Source organism: Typopeltis vanoorti, chromosome 13, assembly GCF_054136105.1.
Source record: "Typopeltis vanoorti isolate ZY-2024b chromosome 13, IOZ_Tvanoo_1.0, whole genome shotgun sequence".
In the NCBI taxonomy this organism is placed as follows: Eukaryota; Metazoa; Arthropoda; class Arachnida; order Uropygi; family Thelyphonidae; genus Typopeltis; species Typopeltis vanoorti.
The window spans coordinates 29,050,614-29,067,995 of NC_143561.1; the positions used below are offsets into that span (position 1 = coordinate 29,050,614).

A 17,382-nucleotide genomic window follows, 5' to 3' on the forward strand; every position below is an offset into this window, starting at 1 on the left:
AGAAAATGTCTAATTGGTACCTAATGACAAGAAACCTGTGAATGTAAAGAAAAAAAAACATTGCTGGCGCCATCTCTTGACTCTAAACTAAAAATTCCCATAGTCAATATTAGGAACGAAATACCACACACATTTATACTGGAATATTCGTGCTACCATGTATAGACAAATATTCTTACATAGTTCCACAATCGAGTCAAAGACTCTAACACTTCACCAAATATCTTCCTAGAATTCCAATCTCTAATCATTACCCATAATGCCACACTCGAACCGAAGGATCACCTCATGTCACTTACGGCACATCTCAGAACTCCACGCTCTGACCATTACCCAGAATTTCATGCTCGAACGAAATAAACAAAGTGACGTCATCGGCAACTGGGTTCAACAAACCATCACTTATGTGATATATGTGCGGAATTAGACGTTAAGACCATTATTTCTAATTTTGTGAATATGAAATCAAAATTCCTAAAATTTTAATTTAAAAAAATTTCAAGTATATTTATGTAATTGAATTTATTTTCTGTATTTCTGTAAAGATGTCATTTTTTGAATACTTATATTAAATGTTCTAATTATTTCTGAATTCTTTTCTTATTTTCTCATCTATCTTGAGTTTCTTTTATTTTCCTAAAAGATAGTTCCACTTATAAAAATTGTTAAAAAATTTTTTACGAGTTACTAAGAATTTAGTAACTTGTAAAATGCAAAAATTTTTACAACTTTAGTTCAAATAAATTTTAACTTTAATTAAAATTTATTTTAATTTTGTTAGCGATTCGGGTCGGTGAGAAGGCTATAATCCCCGTATTATTATATTCAACGATTAAAGTGAAGTGGCTTTATCAAAGTTTGCTTTAACGTTTGAGAATTTTTTGAATATTCGGGTTTTTAACGATTATCCTGCCTAGTCAACATCCCCTTGTTCGTTACATTTAGCAAACCAACGTGTGGCTGTTCTGTCAAAATATATTTAATTTTGGTTGGAAAGACCTGGGTTCGAATCCCTTGTAGGACGCAAAAAACCTTTATCAAGCTTTTCATCTGGAGGAAAGCTATAATTTAAAACATTCAATTTCGAAACTAAGATTTATAGCTTTACCATGTTAATATATATATATATATATATATATATAAATGTTTGCACCTCTCAAATGTTTGCTCTCAATCACTATCTTATGATAAAGTATTTACACGAAAAGTATTAAAACGGAATTCAAAATCACGCCTTTTATTGTATGTTAATCGAGTCATATTTAAAATCAATATTTATCAATTATTTTTTTTCTTATATGATTATAAATTCTCTTATTCCAACAGTGTCGATCAGAAGTATTCATCGTCAAAGCTATGAAACCAGATTTGCCAATTCAGTTAGCAATAACAAATCTAAAGGTTAGATTAGGTCGAGATGTGGACAATATAAACACTGATAAAGAACGATTGGAGATCATGTTTCATTTTCTGGAGAAGGAAGGAAGTGCCACTTGGCTTTCTTTTTAATAACATTCGTAATGTCCCGTGACGAGCCACCAACGGTAGTTCAGAGAAAACATAGATACGTTCGTCGTCAGCTTTCAAATTGTCGGAATCGAAAACAATTAGCTAAAGCCTCGGTTGATCTCAGGATTGAGAATGAACTAAAATGAATTCTGTTGCTATTGTTAACCCTGTGTAAGAACACGATATAATGCATCAATTAGAAAAGAAAAAGAGAGAGAGAGAGAGAGAGAGAGAGAGATTTAATTAAAATAATTTGAATTACATCTCTCATTTAAAATTAATATTAAAAGTGAGCTGGGTGGTCGATCTGTCATGTTCTCGTGGTGATGAGAGATGTGTCGTAGAAGAAACGGAAAAGAAGCACTGTTAAACCATACAAGGCTGTTATATGGTTTAACAGTGCTGACCTGCAGTGCCCCGACCAATGTCTATGAGGTCGTAGGGTCAAGGACAGAGATTACGCCAAAAAGACACCGAGAAGAGCAATAAGCTTCAGTTTGCGGCCCACTCACTAGCGTTTCATTTAATCAGGACGTTTGCCAACAGAAAACAGAACACCTAAATATCATCTCTTCGGTTCGTTAGAGAAAGTAACCTCACTGATTGTCAACTGTTGCAGTGCATGCGCTAATTACAGAATGAAGACGATGGCAGTCTTGATCCTGTGGCTAAGCCTTGCCTATGGTAAGCATGTGTTCCATTTCTTACTTAATATCTGCTGCATTATTGAGTGTTTTGTCTGTTAAAATGGTCCAACTTTATCATCTTAATATTCATTAAGATGTAATTCAAGCGAGAATGCACTATTTAAATGTTTTGTTTACATTTTATATTGTTCATCTGAATTATTTTTTGAAAATTTATTTTAACTGTTTGTCTGCGCTTATAAACCAGCACCAATCAAAATGAAATAACAGTCGAACTGACTTATTAGAAAATGAGTTATCTTCTGCTGTTGAAATTTCAACAGCAGAAGATAGGCAGTAAAAGCTTATAGCAGCTTATTGCGTAGCGTATTATAATGAACTTAGTGAATTAATTTAGTAAAAAAAGTGGCAGCTATGTTTATTTTGTAACATTTGAGGGGAAAGCTTTTGAAAAATAGGCTATGTATTTAGAATATTGAAATAATACATAAATGAAATTACAGAGTAAGTCTTTAATGATTTCGAAAGCTATTATTTATAACATTCGACTTTGAAACTAAGAATTACTTACAATGTTAATATTCTACTTACCCGTATGGCACTTTACATTGTTACAATAATAATATTTGCAAACTAAGTTTAATATTTACTTTTTTTCAAAATTCAAAAACTATCGTCTGTTCAGAGACTAAATCTTGTATCTCTCGTTAATCGCATTAAAGCGAATTCTAGTTTAAAACAATGTGAAGTGTAAGGTTAAAATGCGTTTTATTTGACAATATTATAGTGTGCAAAGTATTTTATGGTTTATAGTTAGTTGTTATTCTGCTATTATGTCTGTTAACTGCGCCAAACTGCAATCTACTGTTTGTTTTGCAGAGGGGGAAGGGCACCTCAGTTGTCGGAAGAGCAAACTCTTCCACTACCATCTGAGAACGGCTAACTTCGACTCGCATAGAAAATTTCTCCCGACGCACGTAGCATTTGTGCCTATGTATCACGATCTGTAAGAGATACAAACCAACCTTATAAAACCAATCTTAGCAGAATAATATGAAGACATCAACGCTGATGATATTATCATGATCAGTGTCGTAACTGACACTGAACAGTCTTTGCTATTTCGTGTGAAATATTTAGAGGGTTAAGCCAAATCTACATTATAGTTAATGCCTAGATAAGCAAAATTTTAATTATGTAGATTAAGCAGAATTAGTCTTTTTTTTTTTTTTTTTCTTTTCCGGATTCAGACAACTTTTAACAGCCCTGAAAACGAACGTTTCTTAAAAATAAAATAAAATAGATCAAACCAAAAAAAAAATTGTTTTAACTTACAGATTCTGTTATGGGAGAAGACGACTGTCCTGCACCCAGGTCTCCAGAAAACGGACAAGGCTTTCTGTTCGATCGTGGAGCAATGGTTAAATACATATACCAATGTAACCCGGGATATATCCTCAAAGGAAAAATGATTGTAGTCTGTAGAGGCAAGAAATGGAGTCATCCACCTCCTCAATGCGTTCTTTCTGAAGGTAAGTGTAAAGTATGCTTAAATTTATATGTATGGTAGAAAAACTAAGTTCTTTTAGAACTAGATTGGCTTCTCAGATAATAACACAAGAAAACATTATTGTGCTTTCGACGGTAATTAAGAAGCTTTTGGCAAAGCATGTTCCACGGAAATGAAGCCTTTGAAAATGTATACCCACAGCCGTAAATTAAAGCAATAGCGGATGCTTGTGGAAAAACCCTGTCGCTGCAATCCATCTTTAGGACGACAGATTAAACAGTTCGCTAAAATTTAAAAATGACATTACACCACTGCTTAATTTCGCTATTAAATCTCAACCAACAATGACTATTTAAAAATAGCGAGTAAAGAATATATTAAATAAATCCTGAATAAATAAAACTGAACTAACAATATACTAAACAGGAATTAAAAGGTTGGACCTAAACAGAATGCTAATTATAATTTAGTAATTAAAAAACGTAATAAAGCATTATGTTAAATTATAAGAGATATTAATACTATAATTACTCCATTTAATGTTTCTTTTCTATTCTATAATACATTTTAAGTCGGTGTAAAAATGCGCAGAATCCTCTTTTCTGTAATTTGGAACTTTACTCAACAGTCATCGTTCGTTTATATGAATAAAACACAATTAGGTAATCCAACAAATTGCTTATACAACATTATAGTTAGTTAGCTGTTTATAGCACTTTTTTTTTTCTATATAAATGTACAGATCATTCCGATAATTTCTGTATGAATTCCAAGACTAAAAGCGAAATGTGAAATGTTATTGAAAAAAAAAAGTCTAGAAGAAACTCACGAATTTTAATTAATCAATTTTAATATTTTATTATTAAACTAAGAATGAATAGCAACTACATACATCTCACAACCTTTGCTTATTCGAGATTACTATAAAAAATAATTTACATATTATAAAATTTTAATAATTTTAATAAACAGAACTAAAATTGAGCGACTAAATAGATCTAAACTGCTAATTAAAATCTTAGGTTGCTGAACATACGCATTATACATACATTAAAAAAAATAAGCTTTTACCTTCGTGTCAGAAGCCTTTTGCAATATTTGGTTTAAAAACGAGATATCTCATTGAGAAAAATACCAATTATTAAATGATAATTCTAAAAGTGAAGGTCTGATAATGTTCACAAATGATTTGAGTGATTTAAGCTAGTTAGCTTTGACACAGTGCTAACTAGCTTATCATAGAATTATGGTTACGATATCCAAGAATACTTGGAAGGTTGTGGCAGCTTAATTGACTGTTGGAACAACGGATGTTGATGAATACTGATGACAGACTGGCTGGGGAAAAGAGAAGAAGAAATTATTTTTTGACAATTACAGAAAATACAAACTTTCGCTAACTGTAGTCATAGTGCCGTATATAAAGCATAGATAGTTCGATACAGTTAAGGGCTCGTTTTGCATATGGTCTAATATGCAGGACGAACTTGGGGGTAGGGATTTATATACTCGTATATAACATTATAAGAAGCAGTCATGTGTTGCTCAAACAAAATCCCTCCTTAGTTGTTAGAAAATGCCAAGATCAAGGAGTGTACAAGAAAGATTACTATTTGTAGAAAAACAGTAGGATTTCAATGCACACAAATCCTTCAGATACCACTAGTCTGGGATTGCTAGATTCTTGCAGAATTTTTAATCAACGAATGGAAACATGTTCTGTGGAGAGATATTCTAACCACCTGTGATTTAACCTGCAGAAACATTCCTAGTGGACTTTTATCATGTCAGGTGCTAATGACGCAATAAATTTTGTATAGAAGATGGGCGGGTGAATCATTGCTCGTTGTAGAGGAAAACACATGCCAATTAGCAGTCATTCGTTTTTCCTTCACAAGCGTAATAGAAGTGTAGAGCGAAGACTCATATTTGTTTTTCAGCACCGACTGAAATATGTGCAGTGTTCATGGAGGTCAAATTATTTTCCTGAATCTTCAAAAGGTTGCATATTTCATTTGAAGTTGGTCAAAGGTTTACTATAAGTTATATCTTTGCTGGGTCCTTAATGCCAATTAGGCATTTGCTTTGGTGGTTCAGTACTTTGTGCTAAAAACAGTGTAGACATCTTTGTGTGATGGCCATTTGGAATCCCATTTTTTAAATTTAAATGAACGAAAATATCAGATTTATGAATAGGCTTCTTAGTCAGAGGACCGTGATTACAATTTTCAATATCATATAGCATTTATATGATAAAAGATGACAATTATCGCAGATGTATCATCACAGGGAAGAATCGAACCAATGGCTATTAGGAGACAATTTCGCAGCAAGTGCTTTTTTTTAGTAGAAAAATAAACATAGAGCTTTGGAAATAAATAGCAGAGAATTCAAGGAGAGGGACCTTCAAAAAATAGAATTTATTGTTTTTATTATTATTATTATTATTATTATTATTATTATTATTATTATTATTATTATTATTTACAGTCTATTAGCGATAAGCAATAAAATTGCTTAGTACTACTGAAGAAACATTTCCAAATTTTTCTCAATCAGATATAAAATTAAGTTGAAAAGATTACAGGCAGGTTTTCTGCAACTTCGGTTTACTGTGTGAATTTTCTTTATTCTTTTTTTTTTAATGAACATTTAAGCTAGTGTTTCAAATTTATTAAACGTATCTTCAGCAAACCTAAGGTCAATTATCCTAAACCAAGTCTTAATCCATCATTTTGATTTTTCTTTCTAATATACTTTCTTTTTCATCGGACTCCGATAAGTCTGAGGACGAAGAAGATGAAACTAAAAATGAAAATATTACTGGCACTCCAAGACTCCCTTTTTAGTTGGGAAAAACAAAGAAGACGAAACTGAAGCGATGCAACAAGATCGTCCCGTGCAGGTTGTTCTGTATCCGAATCACAGACGGAGTCGAGTGCCTACGACTAGATCTCCAGCAAGGAGAGGAGAGGTAGAAAAAAACAAAGAAAAGAAAAGTGAAGCAGCCGTACTTCCTTCTACCACTTATTTACCACAGGTATTTTACACCCCTTCTGCAAACAAAGTGATTAAGACCGAAGATGCGCTCATGAATCGCTACAGACTTGCTCAAATACACGAACTCAACGATCCAAACGTTGTCGTCATCGAACCACACGTAGATGAAGACGACAAACGGTCTCAAACCAATGAAACCTTAAGACAAACATACATCTTAGCCGAAAAGAAACGACAAGAGGAAGCCCGGCGTAGAACAACCACCGTCACTGAACTCACTGAATATCGCCGAGCTGCAGATCCCGTGGTCCTGAACTTGTCTGAATTCCAACTAACATGGATCAACAGTCTCTATCCAGAACTCCGAGATAGATATCTACGTGATCTTTACGTTTCTCGGGCTAAGGAGATTGAAGATGCTGTAAGGGCTCGTCAGTTCTTAGAGAGATATGAGGATGCCTACCGTTATGTGTATGAACCGCATTAGGGCGACCTATCAGATGTAAATATGACTCATGATAACATTAGTGAACTAAAATTATTCTTTATAATTAATGGATATTAGACAGTCACAAGTACTTCTAGTGCTAGTATAATTTCTCGATTTACAAGATGGGGGGATGGAAGAAAGTTCCTGCAATATATCATTATGAGATTAGATTCGTAACACACAAGATTCTATTTTAATAGCATCTCTTCACTCAGCACCTTAATCCTTTGAATCGTACAGTCTGGAAAACCAACCTCATTAGCTGGATATGCATCCGAAATATCGCGTTTCCAACCTAACCATTTACCAGCATTAACCGTGGGTGGGGAGATGAAGCAGCCAGAAGGTACACTCGCATTGTTTGTATTAATGACATCTCTACGGGTCTAGTGCTAAATTAGTGCAATCATGGTCCTGAAAGATGGGAAGTCCAAGGTTCAAAAGGTTAAAAAAAAAACACTAGGTTGGACCGAACCAGAACAACGAAGTTATATGAAGTACTTCATATTAAACCAAATACCACAGAGGAAATAGGTGTTCTTATTCGAAAGAGCTTAATAAAGTATACCAAGATTCGAAAGAGATTTAAATGATGTTCCAAGGAGGAAATCTTACTGTTTCAGGTCTTGTATGCTTCAAAGAAAATCACTCTTTTCTTCTATACGATGTGTTCTATACGTAGGATTTCTGCCTAGTCCCTGACGAGAATCAGCAGTTGAAGCAACTATCTGGACAGCGAAACCCTAATAAATATGCAGGTTCCTGGGAAGAATTAGTCATCTTTTAGCTAATGCAATGCCAAGGCAACTCACATGCCATTAGACTATTACGGTTTCAGAGACGAAAATTTTCTACTTTGTGTCAAGCGATACTGGACATTTATTATTCTTTCTTTCACTTATTCTGTTTTCTGAATTTTCAGATATAATCATGATTGAAGTAGCAAAAACCGATCTGTAGAGTTCCGATTTCGTTGGCATATCGAAAATTTTTTGCTTTCATTCTTGATTTACTGCTTCAGAGCTGTCACCAAGTAGGCTTCATTTTCATTGTGACCTCATAATTATTTCAATAAGTTACTCCGTTTTTTATTTTTTTTTAGTTTTTTCGTTTTTTTTTTAATCATTGAATGCAGTGTGGGTGTGGGTGGATGGACAGTTCAAGTTACTTTTACATCGCTCGAAGTTCACACAAAAGTTGAAAAGTGACATTGTTTTATGTGAAATGGCTATCTTTTCAACAACACTGAAGAGATACGCCCGATTTTCAGTATGGCTCTAACAGCAGATTGATCCAGTTGATATTACACCATGTTTGGTTCAAGTCGACGTGAATGTCCTTTTCCCGTTATTCTATAATCGATCTTTAATTTCGCAAATGAGCGCAAAAGCTTATTTTTATTAATATTTTTCGAGTTTTATATACTGACGGGTTTCTACACTCTCTCTCTCTCTCTCTCTCTCTCTCTCTCTCTCTCTTCTGAGATTTGATATATTTATTTCTGCCAAAAGAGACTGATAAAAATAAACGAAAAAGTACAAATGCATCATTTTCATGAAATTTTATATTAAAACCATTTAATTTCATCACTATGTTTTTTAAAAGTAATAAATTCTATTTTCAAATTCCCAGCATATTGTAGAAAACATCAGATGGCTTATGATAAACAGAAAGAAACAGTGACGACTGTTATAGTTACTTAAATTACAAATTTAAACGAAATAAATCCTCTAATGCCTTTTATTCACAACGGGGTAGGCAGAGCTCTTCTATTTAACGAACGGAAGATTGTTTGGCAGCCAGGCTCTGCCCGTAGCCGTTGCTGATAACTGACGTGATTTCACTGCTCAGCTATCATTGACTGCTAAGAGTTGCTTATGAATTCACCAATAGCCCTACAAGGCTATTGGTGATTTTATGGGCATCAAGATAGAGAGTACGACGAACATCTACCGCCACCTTATGCTCCTAAATCCTAACAGCTTTATATCGCCCGAAATAATGTGAGTTCTATGGTCGCATTTAGTTTGGAATATTCAGAATTAATTTAAGTTATCTGACATGTATACTGACAATGTTTTGCATGCGTAGCTTTAGAAACTATGTAGGTAGTAACTTATTAGTTTTGCTGATATGATTGCTTTCTATTTGTGTAGTGGAGGAAAGCGAAGTTGCCGCTTATGATTCCTCCTGTCTGGATAGATCAAATCATTTCAACAAACCACCGAGAATACCCAACGCAAGAGTTTCACTCTACCGACGTCACAACTTTAACTATCCAAGAAACGAATACATCGTTGTTGGCTAGGAATGCATCCCACGATTCCGACTGAAAAATTTGCGGATGAAGGAACTGTACTGTCAAAATGGAAGCTGGGTAGGCGAACTGTCGTATTGCATCCGTGAAGGTTGGCAAAGTAAGTGAATAACACACACACAACAGAACAAAATATCCTGGAAATCACACAACGAAATGGAAATATTTTATATCAACGCACAATTTTCTATAAAAGCTTAATGAAATTTAGTATTTCTCCCCTTAAATCTTGATTCTAAGATGTTCCACATGTCTTCTTTTACTTGTTCAAACTGACATCTAGTCATTGAAGATACGACAACAAAGAAGAAATCTTCAACACACTTAATATATTTGTTTATCCTTTGCTTCTACTCAATTATTTCTTCCAAGCTATTTTTCTAACGGTTTTTTTTTTGGAAAGCATCAACGCACAACATACGGGTCACTGGAAGAGATGTTTAAATGAAAAACATCCCACAAAGTCTGCTATTAATTTTTGTTATATTTACAATTGTTTCAGATTATTTTGTTCTGTTGAAGCCAATTAATATTTTATAATGGTCGTTAAATCAGCAATATTAATTAACAATAATTAACAATTCCTTATTTTCAATTAAATAATTCAACTGGTCATAAAACGAATTGCATGGTTCTTCAAAATCAGGTGTACAATTAATATCGAACTTAGTGTTTAATTTTATTGTTTCTATCATGTTTATAGCCTAATTAAAAACATTGAAGAAATGATAATGCTCTACTCCCGCTTGCCTAATGCAATTTTAGTCACGCTATCATACTGGCTAATTATTAGCTATCCGTAGCAGTATATCTGGTTTTGGAGAACATCATATTTTAATCTTGAGAACTAAATAAGCACTGTGGTTCTTTAGCATAATTCCGATGAAATGCTTTAAAATTTTTATAATTAAGAATGTATAGTCTTAATTAAAATAAGTAGGTTATATACAGCTGCTTATTTTTTTGTTCAAAATGAAGGATCGTAAAGGCGATTCATTATGCTGAAATTTGATAAAAAAATATGTCTCTAAACCTGGTTTTTTTCGTGCAATAGCATATGCGGAATTAATCTTGTACCATAGTTTCATCCGATGTGTTGTTTACTAACATCTTCGCTGTAAATTTGTACTTAAGTTGAAATTAAAGCCTTTAAAAATGAACTAAATGTGTTTTTGTGATCAGCTAAGCTAAACTAACGCCTATGTTGTTCCCGTATAGGCAGTAGGCGAGGCCGTTTACTCTATCTAACTTGAAGAGAGGGCAGTTCAATCTCCACTGGTAGCCGGCCCAAGGCTATCACTGATTCATCGGTACACAGTGAAGAAGGCGACAAGCTAGTGCCGCCATGTCCTGGTCTCTAACCCTAACAAAATATTTTTAATGTCTGAAAATAGTGTTGGTTCTACGGTCCATTTTTCTTGTGTTTATGGGACAAAAAACCCGAGTTTCCGGGAGAAAAAACCCTCTAGTCCGTGCCAAAGATTGACTAACTCGGGAACCGGACGAAAAAATGCGATTAATCTCTAAAATTCTAAACTGTTGTACAGTCAACAATAAATTTTTCACTAAATCACATTCCAAATCATACTAAACTAGTATAAGCAAGATAAACGAGAAAAAAAAGTAACAATTTTTATTCAGGTTAATTCGAAACCAAATAAAAGGGATATTTATTAAAAGTGGATTATTGTATTTCTAGATGGAACTTGCATATATCGTCTGATGACATAGGATCACGTGATACTAGGACTCAACGTGTAATGCCACGCTAAATAAAAATGAAAGCCTTAATACCTTAAATAAGGACTAGGAGAATTTCACTGATATGAAGGAGAATTTTAAGGAATATCTCTTATTTATCTGTTTCGTCTCTCATTTATCATAAATGCAAAACACAACAAGGCAATCCGAAACGTTTACCCCTCCCCCTCTCCCAATACAGTTAATACTTTTAGTGCAAAGTGATGCTGTAATAACAGAAAAAGTAAGTCGTACATTGATGGAGGAGACGTAATCAGAAGGCGAAACCTAAAAACAAAACAAAAGCAAAATAAAAGGGAAGGACGTTTCTGTTCGATAGTGAAACTCAGCTCAATAGCGAATCTAGATTTCTCTCTCTCTCTCTCTCTTCTGAGATTTGATATATTTATTTTATGCGAAAAGAGACTGATAAAAATAAACGAAAAAGTACAAATGCATCATTTTCATGAAATTTTATATTTAAACCATTTAATTTCATCACTATGTTTTTTTAAAGTAATAAATTCTATTTTCAAATTCCCAGCATATTGTAGAACACATCAGATGGCTTATGATAAACAGAAAGAAACAGTGACGACTGTTATAGTTACTTAAATTACAAATATAAACGAAATAAATCCTCTAATGCCTTTTATTCCCAACGGGAGTAGGCAGAGCCCTTCTAGTTAACTAACGGAAGATTGGTTGGCAGCCAGGCTCTGCCCGTAGCCGTTGCTGATAACTGACGTGATTTCACTGCTCAGCTATCATTGACTGCTAAGAGTTGCCTATGAATTCACCAATAGCCCTACAGGGCTATTGGTGATTTCATGGGCATCAGGAGAGAGAGTTCAACGAACATCTACCGCCACCTTATGCTCCTAAATCCTAACAGGTTTATATCGCCTGAAATAATGTGAGTTCTATGGTCGATTTTAGTTTGCAATATTCAGAATTAATTTAATTTATCTGTCATGTATATTGACAATGTTTTACATGCGCATCTTTAGAAACTATGCAGGTAGTAACTTATTAGTTTTGCTGATATTATTGCTTTCTATTTGTGTAGTGGAGGAAAGTCCAGCTGCCGCTTATGATTCCTTGTGTCTGGATAGCTCAAATCAAAGGCATTTCAAGAAACCCCCGAGAATCCCCAACGGAAGAATTTTACTGTACCGACGTCACGACTTTAACTATCCAAGAAACGAATACCTCGTTGCTGTCTACCAATGCCACCCAGGATTCCGACTGGCAAATGTGCATATCAATGAACTGTTCTGTCAAAATGGAAGCTGGGTAGGCGAAATGCCATATTGCATCCCTGAAGGTGGGTAAAGTAATTGAATAACACACACACAACAGACCAAAATTTACTGGAAATCACACAACGAAATGGAAATATTTTATATCAACGCACAATTTTCTATAAAAGCTTAATGAAATTTAGTATTTCTCCCCTTAAATCTTGATTCTATGATGTTCCACATGTCTTCTTTTACTTGTTCAATCTGACATCTAGTCCTTGAAGATACGACAAAAAAGAAGAAATCTTCAACACACATAATATATTTGTTTATCCTTTGCTTCTACTCAATTATTTTTTCCACGCTATTTTTGTAACGGTTTTTTTTTTTTTGGAAAACACCAACGCACAACATACGGGTCACTGGAAGAGATGTTTAAATGAAAAACATCCCACAAAGTCTGCTATTAATTTTTGTTATATTTACAATTGTTTCAGATTATTTTGTTCTGTTGAAGCCAATTAATATTTTATAATGGTCGTTAAATCAGCAATATTAATTAACAATAATTAACAATTCCTTATTTTCAATTAAATAATTCAACTGGTCATAAAACGAATTGCATGGTTCTTCAAAATCAGGTGTACAATTAATATCGAACTTAGTGTTTAATTTTATTGTTTCTATCATGTTTATAGCCTAATTAAAAAGATTGAAGAAATGATAATGCTCTACTCCCACTTGCCTAATGCAATTTTAGTCACGTATTCATACTGGCTAAATATTAGCTATCCGTAGCAGTATATCTGGTTTTGGAGAACATCATATTTTAATCTTGAGAACTAAATAAGCACTGTGTTTTCTTTATCAGAATTCCGATGAAATGCTTTAGAATTTTTATAATTAAGAATGTATAGTCTTAATTAAAATAAGTAGGTTATATACAGCTGCTTATTTTTTGTTCAAAATGAAGGATCGTAAAGGCGATTCATTATGCTGAAATTTGATAAAAAAATATGTCTCTAAACCTGGTTTTTTTCGTGCAATAGCATATGCGGAATTAATCTTATACCATTGTTTCATCCGATGTGTTGTTTACTAAAATCTTCGCTGTAAATCTGTACTTAAGTTGAAATTAAAGCCTTTAAAAATGAACTAAATGTGTTTCTGTGATCAGCTAAGCTAAGCTAACGCCTATGTTGTTCCCGTATAGGGAGTAGGCGAGGCCGTTTACTCTATCTAACTTGGAGAGAGGGCAGTTCAATCTCCACTGGTAGCCGGCCCAAGGCTATCACTGATTCATCGGTACACAGTGAAGAAGGCGACAAGCTAGTGCCGCCATGTCCTGGTCTCTAACCCTAACAAAATATTTTTAATGTCTGAAAATAGTGTTGGTTCTACTGTCCATGTTTCTTGAGTTTATGGGACAAAAAACCCGAGTGTCCGGGAGAAAAATCCCGCTAGTCCGTGCCAAAGATTGACTAACTCGGGAACCGGACGAAAAAATGCGATTAATCTCTAAAATACTATACTGTTGTACAATCAACAATAAATTTTTCACTAAATCTCATTCCAAATCATACTAAACTAGTATAAGCAAGATAAACGAGAAAAAAAAGTAACAATTTTTATTCAGGTTAATTCGAAACCAAATAAAAGGGATATTTATTAAAAGTGGATTATTGTATTTCTAGATGGAACTTGCATATATCGTCTGATGACATAGGATCACGTGATACTAGGACTCAACGTGTAATGCCACGCTAAATAAAAATGAAAGCCTTAATACCTTAAATAAGGACTAGGAGAATTTCACTGATATGAAGGAGAATTTTAAGGAATATCTCTTATTTATCTGTTTCGTCTCTCATTTATCATAAATGGAAAACACAACAAGGCAATCCGAAACGTTTACCCGTCCCCCTCTCCCAATACAGTTAATACTTTTAATGCAAAGTGATGCTGTAATAACAGAAAAAGTAAGTCGTACATTGATGGAGGAGACGTAATCAGAAGGCGAAACCTAAAAACAAAACAAACGCAAAATAAAAGGGAAGGGCTTTTCTGTCCGATAGTGAAACTCAGCTCAATAGGGAATCTAGATTTCTCTCTCTCTCTCTCTCTCTTCTGAGATTTGATATATTTATTTTCTGCGAAAAGAGACTGATAAAAATAAACGAAAAAGTACAAATGCATCATTTTCATGAAATTTTATATTTAAACCATTTAATTTCATCACTATGTTTTTTTAAAGTAATAAATTCTATTTTCAAATTCCCAGCATATTGTAGAACACATCACATGGCTTATGATAAACAGAAAGAAACAGTGACGACTGTTATAGTTACTTAAATTACAAATATAAACGAAATAAATCCTCTAATGCCTTTTATTCCCAACGGGAGTAGGCAGAGCCCTTCTAGTTAACTAACGGAAGATTGTTTGGCAGCCAGGCTCTGTCCGTAGCCGTTGCTGATAACTGACGTGATTTCACTGCTCAGCTATCATTGACTGCTAAGAGTTGCCTATGAATTCACCAATAGCCCTACAGGGCTATTGGTGATTTCATGGGCATCAGGAGAGAGAGTTCAACGAACATCTACCGCCACCTTATGCTCCTAAATCCTAACAGGTTTATATCGCCTGAAATAATGTGAGTTCTATGGTCGATTTTAGTTTGCAATATTCAGAATTAATTTAATTTATCTGACATGTATATTGACAATGTTTTACATGCGCATCTTTAGAAACCATGCAGGTAGTAACTTATTAGGTTTGCTGATATTATTGCTTTCTATTTGTGTAGTGGAGGAAAGCCCAGCTGCCGCTTATGATTCCTTGTGTCTGGATAGCTCAAATCAAAGGCATTTCAAGAAACCCCCGAGAATCCCCAACGGAAGAATTTTACTGTACCGACGTCACGACTTTAACTATCCAAGAAACGAATACCTCGTTGCTGTCTACCAATGCCACCCAGGATTCCGACTGGCAAATTTGCATATCAATGAACTGTACTGTCAAAATGGAAGCTGGGTAGGCGAAATGCCATATTGCATCCCTGAAGGTGGGTAAAGTAATTGAATAACACACACACAACAGACCAAAATTTACTGGAAATCACACAACGAAATGGAAATATTTTATATCAACGCACAATTTTCTATAAAAGCTTAATGAAATTTAGTATTTCTCCCCTTAAATCTTGATTCTATGATGTTCCACATGTCTTCTTTTACTTGTTCAATCTGACATCTAGTCCTTGAAGATACGACAAAAAAGAAGAAATCTTCAACACACATAATATATTTGTTTATCCTTTGCTTCTACTCAATTATTTTTTCCAAGCTATTTTTCTAACGTTTTTTTTTTTTTGAAGGCATTAACGCACAACATACGGGTCTCTAGAAGAGATGCTTAAATGAAAAATATCTCACAAAGTCTGCTATTAATTTTTGTTATATTTACAATTGTTTCAGATTATTTTGTTCTGTTGAAGCCAATTAATATTTTATAATGTTCGTTAAATTAGCAATATTATTTAACAATAATTAACATTTCCTTATTTTCAATTAAATAATTCAACTGGTCATAAAACGAATTGCATGGTTCTTCAAAATCAGGTGTACAATTAATATCGAACTTAGTGTTTAATTTTATTGTTTCTATCATGTTTATAGCCTAATTAAAAAGATTGAAGAAATGATAATGCTCTACTCCCGCTTGCCTAATGCAATTTTAGTCACGCTATCATACTGACTAATTATTAGCTATCCGTAGCAGTATATCTGGTTTTGGAGAACATCATATTTTAATCTTGAGAACTAAATAAGCACTGTAGTTCTTTAGCAGAATTCCGATGAAATGCTTTAAAATTTTTATAATTAAGAATGTATAGTCTTAATTAAACCAAGTAGGTTATATACTGCTGTTTATTTTGTGTGGAAAATGACGGATCGTAAATGCGATTAATTATGTTGAAATTTGATAAAAAAATATGTCTCTAAACCTGTTTTTTTTCGTGCATTAGCATATGCGGTATTAATCTTGTACCATTGTTTCATCCGATGTGTTATTTACTAACATCTTCGCTGTAAATCTGTACTTAAGTTGAAATTAAAGCCTTTAAAAATGAACTAAATGTGCTTCTGTGATCAGCTAAGCTAAGCTAAGCTAACGCCTTTGTTGTTCCCGTATAGGGAGTAGGCGGGGCCGTTTTCGCTACCTAGCTTGGAGAGAGGGCAGTTCAATCTCCACTGGTAGCCGGCTCAAGGCTATCACCTATTCATCGGTACACAGGGAAGAAGGCGACAAGCTAGTGCCGCCATGTCGTGGTCTCTAACCCTAACACAATATTTTTAATGTCTGAAAATAGTGTAGGTTCTACGGTCCATTTTTCTTGAGTTTACGGGACAAAAAACCCGAGTTTTTGTGAGAAAAATCCCGAGTTTCTGGGAGAGAACACCAGCTAGTCCATGCCAGAGTTTGACTAACTCGTGAACCGGACGAAAAAAGCCGATTAATCTCTAAAATAGTACACTGATGTACAGTCAACAATAAATTCTTCCCTAAATCACATTCTAAATCATACTAAACTAGTATAAAGAAGATAAACAAGAAAAAAAAGTAACAATTTTTATTCAGGATAATTCGAAATCAAATAAAACGGATATTTATGAAAGGTGGATTATTGTGTTTCTAGATGGAACTTCCATATATCGTCTGATGACATAGGATCATATGATACTAGGACTCAACATGTAACATCATGCTAAATAAAAACGAAAGCCTTAATACCTTAAATAAGGACTGAGAGAATTTCACTGATGTGAAGGAGAATTTTAACGAATATCTCTTATTTATCTGTTTCGTCTCTCATTTATCATAAATGCAAAACACAATAAGGCAATCTGAAACGTTGACCCCCC

The 17,382-nt window shown here is 34.0% G+C and overlaps 1 protein-coding gene across 3 annotated transcripts in view; it reads left to right on the forward strand.

Moving 5' to 3' along the window:
- The first annotated feature begins 1,818 nt into the window (after nt 1-1,818).
- Nucleotides 1,819-17,382, forward strand: part of LOC150100019 (uncharacterized) — a 204,483-nt gene continuing 188,919 nt past the window's right edge. The window contains exons 1-5 of one of the 3 annotated variants that reach the window (XM_090402543.1): nt 1,819-2,193; nt 3,494-3,688; nt 9,313-9,573; nt 12,283-12,540; nt 15,264-15,521. In XM_090402543.1, coding sequence (XP_090258669.1) covers nt 9,501-9,573; nt 12,283-12,540; nt 15,264-15,521 — 589 coding nt within the window. In that variant the 5' untranslated portion in view covers nt 1,819-2,193; nt 3,494-3,688; nt 9,313-9,500. The remainder of the gene's footprint in view (nt 2,194-3,493; nt 3,689-9,312; nt 9,574-12,282; nt 12,541-15,263; nt 15,522-17,382) is intronic. The other 2 variants (XM_090402544.1, XM_090402542.1) reach the window with 2 other exon arrangements.